We start from the raw sequence: 16,312 nt of genomic DNA on the forward strand, positions 1-16,312 counted from the left end.
ACTAACTGGGGTGCATCAATTGCTGTCAGCAAAATAAAAGGGGGACAGTACTGAGGAGTTGAAATTGGATCTCGAACATTCGATGTGTGGACTAAGTGGACCGTCAGTTCCGATTGCTGTATAAAAATCACGCTGACACCCAGCGGTGTTCTTCCCGGAAGTCCGCAATGTACTTCCAGCAATGTATTTCTGAAATCTAGGCTGTTTGATTCACATTTGCAGAAGGTTTGTACTCTGTTCGTTTTGAATATCCTCACTTTCATTCCCCGCATACTTTAATACCGAATAACCAAATTAAATCACGAATTATCTGATTCTTTGTATCGCCGGGAATCGGACATTTGTCTATGTGAACAAACGTTTTATGTTGACTTTCATTTTGGTTGGGCGCCAAAAGGCACTGTTTCCTTCCAAACCTTTCTTTGGAAGCATCGAATACATCGAATACGAACCATTGTTTTCAGTCGTTTGAGCGACAGCAGTAGATGACAGTGTTTGACACGAAACCGCCAGGTAAGTCTTCGAAATGTTACGCCGCATTGTTCAGACCAGCCGGATTGGTGTGAAAGCAGTTTACACTTTATGGATACCGAACAATGTTCTGCGTTTCTATCCATTTACTAGTGCGTTATTTTATCAACAAAGGCAGTTTTGAGTGAATAGACCGATAGGCCGTTGCTTTTTCTGAGGAAGTTTTGAATGACGGAAAAAATACAAGTATTCTGCGTTATCACAAAACATTGTGCTGAGAAGATTCAAAAGTTTGAAATGTTTGTTGTTCTATTGTATTCCTTATATCAACTATTCCACTTATGGGGAAAAGGCGAGATTCTGGTAACTAATAATTTACGATAAATAGGACTTCTCGGTGGAATTTTTGCGCAGTTCATCTGAGGTCGACTGGCTGGTGTTGCCAAGGCAATAACCATCTGGTTGCGAAACCTAATCTTTGCATGCAGAAAAAATTTCTGAGCATGCCGAAGTTTCAGTAGCCGACAGCTAAGGCAGAAAAGCGGATCTGTGGTTGTACAGTGAATGAAGCGTGTTTTTACGATGCGATTTGGTAACCATTACACCACTTAGGTGTTTTTCACTGTTCATTTGCAGCATGAGATAGAGATAGATAGAGATAGAGCTAAATAATGTCTGGTTATTTCCTCCTTTTGTGGATTATCAACAGTATCTAATAATTCTCCAGGTTGATTTGAACTAGTAGCCTCCCGGCTAGTAATGGCACAATTCACCGTTCGGCCAAGAGCGGATGACCAGTATTGTAACTCGCAATTAGGCGTGACTTAGCGCTACTCAGTCATGGAATCCACATCACTTCTGTCATGCTTTGTCCGGTTCCGCGAATGACAACTTCACAGACGGAAGTCTTATCGATCGTGTGAATTATTATTCCTTTTGAGCTACTTGTCGTTTCCCGGTAGTATGAGAAAAGGATGAAATTTTCAATGAAGGGTTTGTCACGAAACGGCGTTTTCATACGCTTCATATGTGGTGTTACGAATGGCTGAAGACCACACGGGGAAAAAAGCTTGTACTGATGACGACTGTCAGTGCATCAGGGCACGTGCTTTGAAGGCTACCAGGTTCTGTTGACAGAAGCGCAAATACGGTCACCTCTGAACGAGATCGAGAACAAAAAAATAGATACAACCGCGCATATACACTCATTTGCAAACTAATTTGGATTTTTCGGGAAACTCACTTGGAACCCAGCTGAATCTTTCGTTTGTGATGTTCTCAGGCAACTGAGTAGTACAGTACAAAGATATACATGTATTGTGATATCTCGAATATCGTAGCGACTGAAACAGGAGGCGGCCTGGTGCAGCACATTCAGTTGCCTGAGAACATCACAAACGAGAGATTCAGCTTGGTTCCAAGTGAGTCTCTCGAAAAACCAAATTAGTTTGCAAATGAGTGTATATTCGCTAATTTCGTGCAACTTGCTTTCAAGCAGAACATAAGGTTGCCGAAAACGCGAGGACTGCGCCTACCTGATGAGCCCCAAAATGGCTGAAACCGGTCGTGATCTGTCGACGGATTTTCAGCAACCCTATGAGTAGTACATTACAAAGATAGATACAACCGCTTCGCAACTCAGTTCTAGTAATGAGAAACGGCTCTTCTCACTTTTCCGTCGTTAGGCATTACGGTTACGCTTATTTCAATGCCCCGGCTTCAGAAAGCCTATTGCGTGGTACACATTACTGGGGAATAATTAAACCTTACTGACGTCCTGTTGACGCCTCTTTTCGCTTACAGAAAAGGTATTTCTCCAGTGAAATGCACTTAGCAACTGCTCGAATGGAAGAAATGAACACGAACTTTTTGACAGTGTACGGCAGTTCCAAAATAAAAGCTAATTTCAGTTCTGAAGAACTTGTGGATTTTTACATAAGCCGTTGGTTTCACGTAAAATGGTCCCCTATCAGATACGCTACCATGGTAGGTAGATTCTTGGGGAGTGATTTTTTCAAAAGCAGCGTACAAGTTCCATTAATTGTGCACCAGGATGTGGAAAGTGTGTGAAAAAATTGCGAAGTTTTCTAGAAATACTTACCTAAGGAAAATGCTTGATAAGCCCAAGTGCATTCTGTCTTCTGAATTGAGCACGTTGCAACTCAGAATACGTATGTGTGGTTTCAAAAGCCATTTCAATGTAAACAGCCTGAGCTACTAAAATGTATGAACAGCAGCGTTATCGTTTTGTTCTTACCCCACTTCCAAAGCACCTTATCATAATCTCTATTCGTATCCTGTGTTGTCTCCCTGTAAGCGGTGTTGGGATCTCAAATAGACATCGGCTGGTGACAATAATAAAAAATATCCTACATGGCACCCTGAAGATCTTGAAGAGGGTTCCATCTATTAATGTTAGTTTCAGGACCAAATTAACGATGATTTTCAGTAATATATAACCAGCCTACAGGTATTTACTATGGCTTAAAAGAAAACAGCTTTATTTCGCTCGATGTCACACTACACAACAACCACTCAGTCTAAGATAGATGGCAGGTTTATTACGCACCTTTCAAAAGTGATGTAGACCTGATTTTTCTCTAAGCCCTTGTCGGAAAAAGTTCTTTTGGGCAAGCTATGAGGTTGATGCGGTAAATAAAATTACCCATGATCGATGGAGTCCGTGGGGATTTTTTCGTCTTTTCAGTTAGAACTTACGCCATCCTCCTTTCCCGTCACCGAAAACCCTGAAGAATGTGGCACTTCAAACTTTTGAGGGGAAAACTACTTAACGAGGTGTTTTTCCAACAGTAGTGTTATAGTTCGGTGTCCGTGAATGTCATCGTTAGTGATTCTTCCTCAGAAAGCGTACACTTATCAAATACTTAATGTATGATTCTGAATTTTGTCTACTTAGCAAACTATTTCAACTTTTGAACAATTCGAGTGACATGTCTGCTGTCCACATCTTTTGCTATCCGGCTCTCAGTATGTGCCCTTCATTATATCTCCAAGTAGGTTTTTAACATTTATGGCATTTCTTCGTGAGATAAATTCACTGCCTTTCGAGAAGAGAGTCGGGATCAAATCAACCNTTCACTGCCTTTCGAGAAGAGAGTCGGGATCAACCAATCTTCCGATCTCTCTCTTGGCAGCGCATGTACGCAGTTCTTCGGGAGTGAGTTTAGTCCTTGTGAACTTTCCTTCCAATTTAACCTTCAGCCTTGAAAACGCCAAATAATTTGCCGGTTTACTAGCGGACCGCAATTTGCATCCAATTTTGATCCAGCTGAAATATAAACCTCTAAACCTCTTGTGTTGCACGCTGTGTACGAAATCAGTTTGGAACCACTTCGTTGCCCTTCAATTGTGGAGGACCTCGATTATGACTGAAACAATATAGTGCTGGAAGTATTTGGTTCAGGAATCGTACTCGGCTTAATCGAGGACACTAACGACCACCTAACCTGAAGATCAAAGGAGTCTACTCAGAGAAATATAGCTACCGAGCATGCCCTTTGTCAAAATCTCTGGGACCTCTGTATGGAATTTCTGCCAAGTGTGAAGAAACAGAAAGCCCACGAAAGTTATATATGGAAGAAATGAACGGTCTCGCCAGTTCTGACGGGATTTGAGTCTGGACATAGCATGAGCAACTTATTGATCTTTATGATGCTAAACTGTGATAACTATTTAAGATAGTAATCTGAATTTATCGTCTCTTTTAGGCGACCGTGAGCGTTATCTTACTCCTTGAAATAGTTTAGAGAAAGTGATAAATCGAAATATCCATTTGTAAAACGGACAGCTGTTTCCTGTTTAAATTACCGAATTTGTTTTTTAGTGTCATTAGGAAACTACTCACAATTTTGCTGAAAGCTATTCGACAGCGCATGACCGGTTTCGCCCGTCTTCGGGTTCATCAAGTAGGCGCAGTCCCTGAGTTTTCATCAACCTTATGTTCTAGTTGAACCCAAATTGGACGGTTTTTGCAAATCAGTTTGGTTTTTGTTGTGTTATACATCAAATGGCCACGGTTGGTGCAAACTTGGAAGCGCAAACACCGTTCGCTTAGTACAGACACAAGTCTCCATCACAGCAGTCTACAATAAACTGTTAAAATCACTGTAGATCATGTCTTGCCATACGAATAGTCAGGTTGTACGGTTCGTGAGCCACTCAATCCTCACTGAAAATGATCACTACTCCATCAAGGAATCTGTCTAGTCATTTTGGGCAGCACACTTGGGACACCATGCAACGATTGGTTCGCCTATCACGTACATTAAAACATTAAGGCTGAAGGATCTTTGTGGCTTTCATCCTGCAGTCAGTTGAGATTTACTTGCTTCGTTTTAGATAAAAGGAATCGTTCCATTTTCTGGCCACTTGATCAAGTTAGTTCTACATTCAGAGTGGTTCCAGTATCATTTCATTCTCCCTAGTCAATGTGAATTCCAAAATTCCGGTCTGAAAGTTCGAATTTTCTTTGTTATGTTGCAGCTAAAGAGAGGAATCTGGTTTTAAGTGCCCGATCTTGCACTGTTTCTGCATAAAGACTCACGAGAAAAAGAATCCTAGGAGCAGGCACATATCATGGATCGCTGTTATTTGGTCCGCTTACTTGACAGGCACCGAGGAGAACAAGCAAATGAAACACCGGCAGAAAGAAATAAGTAAGCATATATAGGGGTCAGATTTCTGATAGCCTGACAAAGCACGCCGCCCATTTCGTTGCATGATCCAACGTCGTTTGTATCAATCCTGGTACACTCGGGTGCACAAATAAGTTGAGTTATCACAGCCTTCCGTTTTTACTCGACCGCCCATCTACTGTTGAACACAGCTTCTTTAAAAGTGACCGAACTTTTGTTTGTGGCTTTATGCATGCTTCTTTCAGGAGTGATTCCACTCCCTTCAATCTAAACATCGCAAACTAAAAACACACAAGTTCTCATAATAGGAATAGCAGTTTGCATAACAGAAACAGTTCTATCATTGTCAGTTTTATATTTAATAAAAACCTTGAAATAGTACATTTGGAATTGCAGATAGCTTCATAGAAATCCACTGTCTACAAGAAGTGCCGTTTGAGAGAATTACACTACTAATGTCTCACTGATTGACTGGGTCTAACTCAACTAAATAGGATATGTCTAGTCCTATCGGTATGTTTTTTGTGTGTGGCTCTGCTCATTTTAGCTAAAAAAACACCATTTCAGTAGGTGAGTTTTTTTGTGATTAATTCATTTCGCGAGCAAGATGTGTCTGAAAATTTAAGAAAAACAAATGCAGGATTGTGTGAGCATTGTAATAAATGAGTGAATTTCTCCTAGGAAGAATCTACAGCTCACTGTGTTGGGCCTGAAACTCTTGAAAATCCTTCCTTTTAAACGAACAAATCAGGCTGTTATGCAATTCTATCCTATAGCGAAAGCTGACATACTTCTATGGGAAGACGTTGGAGGGAAATTGCCTTGTGAAAAATTGCTCTTCTTCCGACTGACGTACAATAAGTCTGGCACGCGCGTATGAAGTGTACCCTGGATTTTTTTAAATTATCTCTTTGTAAGCTTTTCTCTCAGTGTCGTCAACACTGTGTTTGCTGCTTGGATTCATAAGGGGCTATCTGACTACACCTGAACGTTACATCGTATTATTTGACTCTCGACATCCTGTGAACCTCTAGACTTGACCTCATCAATTTGTCCTCAGTGTTCGCTGTACCATCGTTTCCATGATGTTTTCTCCGTCTGCTTATCAAACTATCAGTTCTATTTGAGATGTCCGAAGAATTTTGCGACTCTCCGAATAAACTGATCCGTAGATCGGGTCGATTTCTACGAACTGATTGATTAAGCTTGTAATGGAGTATAACCCTTATGGGAACGCGTTTCTCTGTCTCTTACTTCCAGGCAACAAATATATACCCTTACTGGCACAATACACTACACTTAAGATTGCCGAAAACTCTTCGACAGCCCACGACCAATGTATAACTTCTTGGGGCTCCCCAGATAGGCACAATTTCCAATTTGCGATAATAAGGCAGCCAATCAACTTTTTACCGGTATGTCAACATTTCTCACTGATGGTTTCAAACATGTTTACTTGTCTATTCCAAAAATGGAGGCCAAACAAGCGGTCTCGGCAGCTGAGAAACCTCAGCCAGTACTTGAGTTCCCACGTTAAGTCCGTTTTCGATTTATTTTCCGAAGGACTGCATTGATCAGTGAAGCTGCTCGTGACAGTTTTTGAAAGTTCTTCGCTGAAATACTATTCAGCTAATGTCTAGAACTCTAGGTAGCCAAGAATGCCGCGAAGATGCCCATATTTCGCACGTAGTGAATGCATTTCGAACAGTTACTCGGTTTCCTGAGCGGCCAGTTCCTTGATTACGTGACTTCGGTTGTTGAAAAACGCTTGACATTCAGATGGGAATGGCAGTACAATAATTCGAGTAATGAACTTATACAAATGACTTTACTGAATAGCCTAACTTATCAAGAAAACGATGTATCCTGTCTGAAACTTAGTATAAGGGAGCTGAAATATAGTACTCTTCAAGCCGTAACAAACTTTTTGTCCTTAGCTTCCACATTATTCGTAGGAAGCACGAGGGTTCAGATACTGCCAGGTGGCCCAGGCCTAGGCAGGAGCAGTCTAGATGAAGAGCCTGGTTTTTTTAAAACATGGACCTTGCTATATGACCTAAACAACTGAGATGTCTTGAAGTCTCGAATCAAACTTAAGGCCTCGTTAATGGAAATGACACTCCCGTGACAAATAAAACCAGTCAGTTCAAGTTGAAGATTGAGTTGTAGAAGCACATGGCCGGTGACAGTTGTAAAACTAGAACAGTTTAAGTCGATTATGTGATAACATGTTCTCAGTATCAATTACAACAACCCCCATTCAATGGTCTATTGAGCAGAGAAAAGAGGTGGGGCTATTGAGCAAAGGGACAAGGTGTGCAAAAATGGGGGCATTCTTGGTGAAGCACCAAACATCTAGCTCTCATCGGTTGCCAACGACTGAACTGAAACGAAATAAGAAGAAAAATGACGCGGTTTTTAAAAACACTAAGTGGTCGACAATCTATTTATCTATTCCTTCTCCCTTGAACAGGCAGGCACCAGTATCCGGAAAGTGCATGGCCTACTCAAGATTTATGATCCTGCAAATTCATGTTGTCCGATTTTAACCTCCTCCTCCTATCACTTCAAATCAAAGTGGAAAAATAAATTCATGGAACCTATATGAGCACAGATCTGGCCTATTCTAGTCCACGGGACGTGTTCCAGTTTACCGAATTAATCAACTACTTAGAAGTTTCAGGTGTAAACCTATTGTTGACTGACGCAATTTTTCCTTTTTACCAAACTATTAAGTTAAGTCGAACAGAAGTTCCCGCTTGAACTCCTGAAAGAACTGATCCGATGCATTATGACTGTGCAAATCGTATTCTACGACGAATTGTACCGAAAGATTGACAAGACAGCTATTCGCTCACCAACTGGCCCTCCACTAGCAGACTTGTGCACGAGTGCCAGTTTAGTATAAATAATCCACCAGTCCTCTTTAATAGCAGCTTGTCGATGATACCGTTATTGTGCAACTTAGAACGATTAAGCTAGACCAATCTGTTGCAGATTTCAACACCGCCAACTTAAAATCAGGTTTGCCCATGATCTAGAACAAAAAGTGTCGTCCCATTCCTGGATATTGTGCTATGGCGCCGCGACAATAGGCTACCGTCCCAAACCGTGTCATAACCCTGGCTGGGTAGGTCAGGATATTCACTTTTCAGGTAATGATTCATCGCAACTATCGTAAGCATCGCGGTTTATCACGAACCAAAATATATACTCGAGAAATACACTCATTTGCAAATCATTTTAGTTTTCACGAGAGACTCAACTGAATCTCTCGTTTATGATGTTCTACAACTAAATGTGCTGCACACAGGCCGTCTCATGTTTAAGTTGGCACGATATTCGAGATATCGCAGTATATTTTCATGAAGGAAAGTACTCACAAGATTGCTGAAAACTATTCGACAGCCCACGGCCGGTTTCGCCATTCTTGGGGCTCGGAAGGTACGCGCGGTCCCCGAGTTTCCATCAAACTTATGTTCTACTTGAAAATCATATTGATTTGCAAATGAGTGTAGTTGTCGAAAACAGTGCAATTTGGGCTCAAGTAGAACATAAGGTTGATGGAAACTCGGGGACTGCTCCTACCTGATGAGCCCGAAACAGAAGGGCAAAACCAGTCGTGGACTGTCGAAGAGTTTTTAGCAACCTTGTGAGTAGTTTCCTTCATCAAAATACATTCTGATTTTTTCGACCACGGTCACACAATTCCTTATTTTTTATAAGAACTTGGAAGAAATTGTTGTAAGCGTACCCAAAGTCGCCGTAAAAATGGATATTATTGCATCTTCGGGAAAGTGTGGAAACAATCGGCTAAATAATTCTTGCCAAATTCTTCTGAAAACGGTGACTACTCAGTCTGTTCTGAGCGTTTCTCAACTGCTTGAAGATATTCTTGTGCTTTAAACACAGTTACTAAGGCTGCCACCGATATCCCAAAACTGAACGAATTAATTGTAAGCTAGTTACAGTATTTCAGTAGGTGAAGGAGCGAATCGGTTTGAATATTCATCGATGGAGATGATGAATATTCTCGTTTTTTTTCTGTTTTCAAGAGCAGTCCAAGCGCTTTACAATGAGATAAGTCATCGCGACAGCATGATAGGCGTCTACTTGATAATCATGACCTTTTAAGATGACAATACCCGAGTGAGATGCGTAAATCCGCCGCCCACCAGGTTTGAACACCGTGCTCGGATCGTTTGTCCCTTTTAGGAGACGTAAAGTCTCTTCTTGTCTATATATTTTCAGCGAAACAGCAGTGTGTTCAATTTTTGGTTGCTGAACTGAATGTTTGAGCTGATCGTGATATTGTAAGGTGTCTTGGTATGTCTAATTTCATGCGTGAAACTATTATTGAAAAATTGTTTTATTACGACGACCTACGGATACTAACAATGTGGTTGCACTGAACAGTGAACTCTACCTAATTGAAATTTAAAAACGCAAAACTAAAGCTGCGTTTACGCCCAAATGCGGTGAATCAAGAATAGGTTTGGAGTGAATATCGACCGAGTAGAAAAACTGTTCGCGCCACCGCCATGCTTTCTGTATAAAGTTGCCAATTTCGAAGCCGCCATGTGGACTAGGTTCAGTATGGCCATAGAATATGTGATTAGCTATATGCAGTGTCCAAAATCGAAGGATGTTTTGCGCATCGTGTAATTGATTGGTCATAGGGCTTTATGATACAATTTTAGGGTTTTGCGGGATGTGTGAGTCCACACCAAAGGGAAGCACTGGACTCGAATTTTGCTCTTATTATAGCTCATCAGCAGTGCATATCCAATGGCCATGCCGGATATCTGACATGTGAGGCGGGCGTGTAACCACTACTCCAACAACGCACGTTGAACGCATCTGAATTTTCATGTCTGAACAGGCGAACGTGTTCACACTTGAGCGATGTGATTGGTGTGTCCGACTTTATGATAGTGACTATTTCCACTTAGCAGTTGGGCTGCAGGGATTTACGCGCAGAACCCAAACAGTTAAATCATTCAAATAAGTATCTGTCAACACATGCAGTACTACGAATAAAAAAAAAGCAAAATTGCACAAACTTGCACAAACTGTGGGATTACACCGACTTCTGTACACCGGTTTAGAAGCTATCAATTCCGAAAGGGATCCTGTAATCATAGCTGGCCAGAAAAAATTTGCGCCCACCCAAAGTCCACTCTGACTCAAGGCAAAGTGACCACAAGATGACGAAACCCACGTTGCTGATTTAAACTAGAAGTGCAATGACAAGCTGACCGAGCGGTTTGCGCTCAGTTCAAAACAAGGAATGCGTTATTGGCGTAAAACAGGAACAAAAAAAATCGTTCAGCTGTAGCACCTTACCGGTGCCTAGCTGCCATGTCACCCGAAGAAAGCACGAGGGCTGGGATACTGCCAGGTCGCCCAAGCCTAGACAGGGGAAGTCGAGTGGCAGAGGTCGGCTCCGAACCACGGACCTTCCGATCAGTAAATTCGCACTCTAACCACTTGGTCCATCTGACCCCCAAAACAGGAAAAAGAAGACGCAGAATCACGCTGTACACAATAGGAGTAGAAGAAAATAATCAGGACAGGGGTGACGTTTATATAAGCACCTGCATTTGACAGTCTTTGACTTTGGGTTTACTATGGATAGATAGTGAAGCGTTTGTATGTACTATCCTGCATTGGAGACAAGGTATTGTATTACTTTAACTCTGGGCTATAGCATGTTTGTTAAAACTTATATTACCAAAGTATTTTTATTTTTAAATTTGTGTGATTTTGTGACTTGAGGATTGCTTATTTAAACAGTGGAATCATAGTCGAACTAGCGACTCACCAATTGCGAAAGTCTTGACGAGGAAGAATAATCGAGGAACTATTATTCGTTTCAACCCTAACAGATGGCCAAATTCCCCTACATTTCACTTCCACATCGCAGTTCCCGCGGCATTGGTAGGCTGTTGTTCTTGTCTTATTCACTGAATGAACAAATTTGATCGTCTGCAGATAGAATAAACTCATTCAGCAATTTTATCTTCGCACCACAGTTAGAAGGCTCCGGGACATATAAGGAGGGAGATGTATTACAAAACAGCGTCAAATTCTGCTTCTATAGACAATTGCCTCAGTATTTTCGCTCTTTTTCACTAGTCCGTTTGCAGAAGACACCATATCTCAAGGGAGGTCACTTTTTTCATCTTCACGAGGGGATGCCTGTGGATACGGAGCAACAAACCAAAAACGTTTCTTTGCACATTCCGATTTTTTAACTCAACTTGCTTTGGAGGGGAATATGACAGATTTCCACATGGAACATTGGTAGTTCTCTTCATTTTACTGTATCTGGTGGGCTGAAAAGCAAGTCCTCTATCCGGAAAGCCTCGTTGACCACTGAAACAAATGAATAATTTAGAAAATTCCTCCTGTTCTCTATCTCTGCTTTTTGAATTGTTTTTGCAACTAAGGTTCAGAGCTTCTACATTGCACTTTAATGATGTCTAGCTACAAATCACCTTCATTTGAGGATGAATGATGCTTGCAACTCCGGATGCAAAATTTTTATTCCATCTCTTTGAAAAAAGTGAAAGAATATCCTTAGTAGTCTGTGTACGGTTTTAGAAACACCTGGGAACAGTGACCATTTCTCTCTTTTCTCCCCGAAACAATGTAAGCAGTGCATAAGGTTTTGTCATACTGATGGCGAATGTTCTCTCCTTCTTATGCTTCAGATCGATACATACCGTTATATTACTTGGTTTCGTTACACTAAGTGGTCTAATTTTCTAGAATTTTATCCAAGTCCTACACCTCACTCGGCCAACCACCGACAGATTCAGCCGTTACGTTACTTTATTTCTCAAAAAGAGTCCTTTACCATATTCTGTCTCGTTTCTGAAACTTATATAGCCGGTTACCATTCATTCAAAGTACTTCTTGTCCAATTCACTATCTGTGAGTTCCCTTCCCCCCTCTAAAACACACTGGTTGGATTCAAAGTACAGACCGACACGCGCGTCTTTTTGAGCGAAGAGCAGACTCCCAGTATCCAGCGTATATTATTGTCACCTGATAGTATCCTTCAAACTTGGTTTTGATTAACTCCCACGTTCCGGAAAATTGCACCACAATCTTTTTCCATTCTGCTTAGTTCAGCTGCGGCAGTTCCCATGTCGGACCCGTAATCTGCACGCTGCGTGACAAAATATTGGTCCATAAAAACTGATCGGCGAACTATCACCATTTGCTCAAATCGAGTGAAAAATTCATATGACTTTATCTTAACGATAAAGTGTAGATAATTGCATGCATCAGATCCTCAGCTCATAAGCAACGTTGCTCACACATGCACATTCTAAGCATGGTCACAATGAAATGCAACAGACATGTTCGCACAGGTGCAGTTGGAAGGTCATCACAAGGATGGGTTGCAATGGCCAGAGGACCGATGATTCAGTGAGCACTTTTATTATAAGGAGCTAAGAAAGCCTTCTTCGCTAATCAGCCTCATCTAATGCAAGTAAAATTCGCGTATTTTTTTACCGGTGACCAGGTTTCTGAAATCTTCATCCTGGGATGCTCGCCTCCTCAAGGCCAAGCGGTTTCGGGCCCGAAACTTTCTGAAATTTAGTTGGTCGCACTCTGCTGATGATTTCTGATAAATCCAAACTAGCTGAACAATGCTTTTGAGCTATTCAGCACAGATAGGCTCATTTAATGGACAAAATCTCAATTGAAAGTTATGAAATCAGTCAGTAAACTGTCCACTCAGAAGTCTCAATGTATGTGGCTTTCTTCAGTGTACACCTTGTAAGAGTTAACAGCTACTTCGTTAAGAAAATCTCTTTAGTCACCCTGTTAAACTAACACTGTTGGGTAGAAACACATCCCATCTTGAAAAGATTTGGTCTAGTGGCACCTTCAACATATAGGGGAGCCTGGCTTTCGCAGCCAAAGAAAAGATCGCGAGGACCATAGTGGGTTACTTGAAGCTGTGCATATGTAGATAGCATGTTCAGGCATTATTTAGAATGGTGAGGTAAGAAATGACTGGAAAACGGATGGCATGCTGGACGGCTACGTTAAGATTCACTAGTGATAACGACCGAGTGAAACTGCCACAGAAAAGAGGTCGCCTCAGAGGGAGATTGCCGTAGGACACTTAATCGCACGGTATAAAAGTATCGGTAAGTGATTCGCTACAATCAGGTGCGCTGGAGGGAATTTGCAGTTGGTCGATTCACCAAATAAATCTGATGAAGGAAGTCTCAGGAATATGGGACTTGTCAACCGTTAGTAGGTATTACTCACCCGTGACTTTTTATGCTGAGGAAGCTGGGTCAAACATTTGTGCTGGTTACAAAGCAGGCCGTACACCATTTTGGTGAAGCAGCTCACGTTCGGTCTAATATGCCTATACTGTCGGCTGCCAATTATTTTTGGGCTGGCATTCACAATTTGGGCTAGGGGACGTATGAGCACCCATGTGTAAATGCATCTCAGTCCAGCATAATAAGAGAACGACGGCGACAGTGCCCCAGCAATACAAGCTCCATTGCATGCGTACCTTGTGTGTGAGCTAAAGCCAAGATGTTTTGTAAGACATTGAAGCCGAAGTAAATTTCAGACACGGAGGAATTCAGTACAGTAAAAAAATTTTCTATCCATTGAAATGTTGTGATACTTTGGGTTCACTGCGAGTGAAGTTAGCGTGCCTTTTACCACGGGTGTAACGGACGATACTACCGATGGGGCATGCGAGTAGTATTTTTTATATCGTAAATCCACTTCGCGTCTCTTGAAAGGTGAGATCTGTTACGGCATTTGTGGAGTCGCTTTGTGGCATTTGCTTGCATTTGACTGATGGCTAATAAACATTCTGGAAAGTTCAGGGAGACGCGTTCAATGAGAAGACGGATATTCACTGTTTACAAACACGATGCACATGAGAGTTTTGCTCCTCTGTCCAATAGTCTGTAACTGTTCGAATATAAACTCTGCAGGAAAGCACTTCTTCCCTCCATGGGTATGCCATCTTAATTGATATCTAAGCGTGGGAGCCTTCACTCTCAAATATGCTTGGCCAAAACGCACTTCGTAGCTTGGTTTAAGTACATCCACTTAGAATAATTTCAAAATTTTGAAACTTCGCCCAAGTCCTTAGTTTTGTGTCATCTGTGGGTCAGTAACTGGCCGTTGCTCTTCCTTTTGGCATGTGGACTGCTCGACCGGCTATCAATCACTTTTGATCGGGTTTGGACAGTCGTGTGTCACACTACTTAGAAATCCCGCACATGTCTGCGGATCTGCCTGGCTTAAGCATCTATTACTATAAGTAGTTTTCTTATGAGTTTGCGAACCGCGCTTTCAATCGGCTTTGGTTATGGAAGTGCTTTTTTGTGCCGGGAACGAGATTGTTACTTCCTGTGTGTGGATTATGGGGACATTTCCCCTCCCCATTCTGATCCACGGATGCTGTTCTTTTTTGAGAAACAGAGCGGAGACACACGTTTTACGAATTAGAGAAAAACCACTTTACAGCCACTGTTTTCTTGGTTGTAAACGGAACCGCCTCTTTAGTCGCCCCGGATACACTATAATTTCTGATAGGACATTTTAGCAAGTTACATTATGTGCCGGGAACCCTTGTTCAGAGTTCATCGCCACACAATTAACTGTGTACAACTATCTTTCCCCAATCAATATTTTGTGTTTGTGACGAAGATGAGGGGGCGTTTGCTCCATGTGTTGACTCATTTGTTGGTTGAGTCCATTTCGAAGAAAATGACAACGAAACGCATACTACTAATAACTGTCTGTAAGAGAAATGAAATGAGTAAGCACTTGTACAGAACAAATGGGGCGTAGTCAGACGCATTTTCATCAAAGCTCAGTGTTTGCACCTAACGTAATCGTCCATAGTCAAGAATTTTTCTCTGTGCATAATGAATTGGGCTTCACATTTCTTATTGTGTGGGATGACAAAGGATGCTTTCAACCAATTCTCTAAAGCACTTTTGGAAGGCAGTTCAACGATCATTCAGTCGAAAGTATCCATCAACCCGGTACTCATCCGCCTTTTAAGGCGATGTAAACTCCCCTTGTTGGGTATTTAAGATATCGTCCCATTTTGTAAATTAATGTGCATCGGACAGTGTTATCTCGTCGTCCACACAACGTTATTGATTGTTCTGTTCTCATCACCGACATCATCGAAAAAACCCATGGCATGTCTTTTTTCGAAAAGAACAGAATTACGGGAAATTTTTCGTGAGAACGGAACTGGGTTTACATTTTCCCCCTCAGCTTTTCGTTTTTCAGATCCAACTGAGTAATAGAAAAATACTTGCTGACATGCGCCGATGAGATGCTCCGTTCTTGAACATGACCAGAAGAAAGAGTTCCGTGTCATCATAAATTACCCAAACACAATAGTAATCCTGTCTGTTGTTCTGAAGCGGAACGCAAAAAAACGTCTGTCTAGTGAATATGAATCATATTTAGATATTTAGGAACACGAAATATGCTGCAATGTCTAATGAGTTTGGAACTGATGCGATGTCATGGGAAATCACACACCAGTTACCTAATTTTTAAAGTAATACTATCCGGCAATCGTGAACTGTGTCGTTTCACATGGTACACGAAACTGATTTCCATTTCATCTTACAAAAATGCTGAGTTGCCGAGGAAAAGAGAGGCGTCTATTGGGAACACGAGCTGTCCTGCTTTGCTCTTCTTACCCAAAATCAATCCGCATTATGTATGGTGTGAATTTTTCAATGATTTTTAACCATAAAGCTACAGAAAACCTTTCGACAGGAATCCCATCAATAGCGTGTTGTATCGCGGAAATGCTCTTTGATATCTCAAGCATTGTGCGAATTGTGCCGCAAATTCAGATAAAAAATATCATGGAAGGGCAATTCAATGTCGCGTCGTTACCACGGGTTAACTTTGCAAATTAGTATGTATCATCAGTTTGGCGTTCAGTTGGAACACATAGTTGAAGGAAACATTGAGACTATGCCTACTTGATGAGCTCTTATAAGGGTGAAACCCGTCGTTTGCTAGCGGTGAGATATTAATGACTTCGAAATTAGGTTTTCTTCAAGAATATGTACTGCCATATTTCGCATCTCGAAATGAAAAAGGAGACAAACTGTGTGTATCGCATTCAATTAAAGAATACCACAAACGAG

At 41.5% G+C, this 16,312-nt stretch overlaps 1 protein-coding gene across 1 annotated transcript; it reads right to left on the reverse strand.

The window, feature by feature from the left end:
- Positions 1–1,914: 1,914 nt before the first annotated feature.
- T265_07995 (hypothetical protein) lies at positions 1,915–8,796 on the reverse strand (the record flags this gene model as incomplete). The annotated part of the gene is made up of 2 exons (XM_009173676.1): positions 1,915–2,065; positions 8,612–8,796. The coding sequence occupies 2 exons, from the start codon at positions 8,794–8,796 to the stop codon at positions 1,915–1,917; spliced, it is 336 nt and encodes a 111-aa protein (XP_009171940.1).
- Between the last annotated feature and the right edge of the window lie 7,516 nt (positions 8,797–16,312).

This window comes from Opisthorchis viverrini (genome assembly GCF_000715545.1).
Source record: "Opisthorchis viverrini unplaced genomic scaffold opera_v5_193, whole genome shotgun sequence".
NCBI lineage: Eukaryota > Metazoa > Platyhelminthes > Trematoda > Opisthorchiida > Opisthorchiidae > Opisthorchis > Opisthorchis viverrini.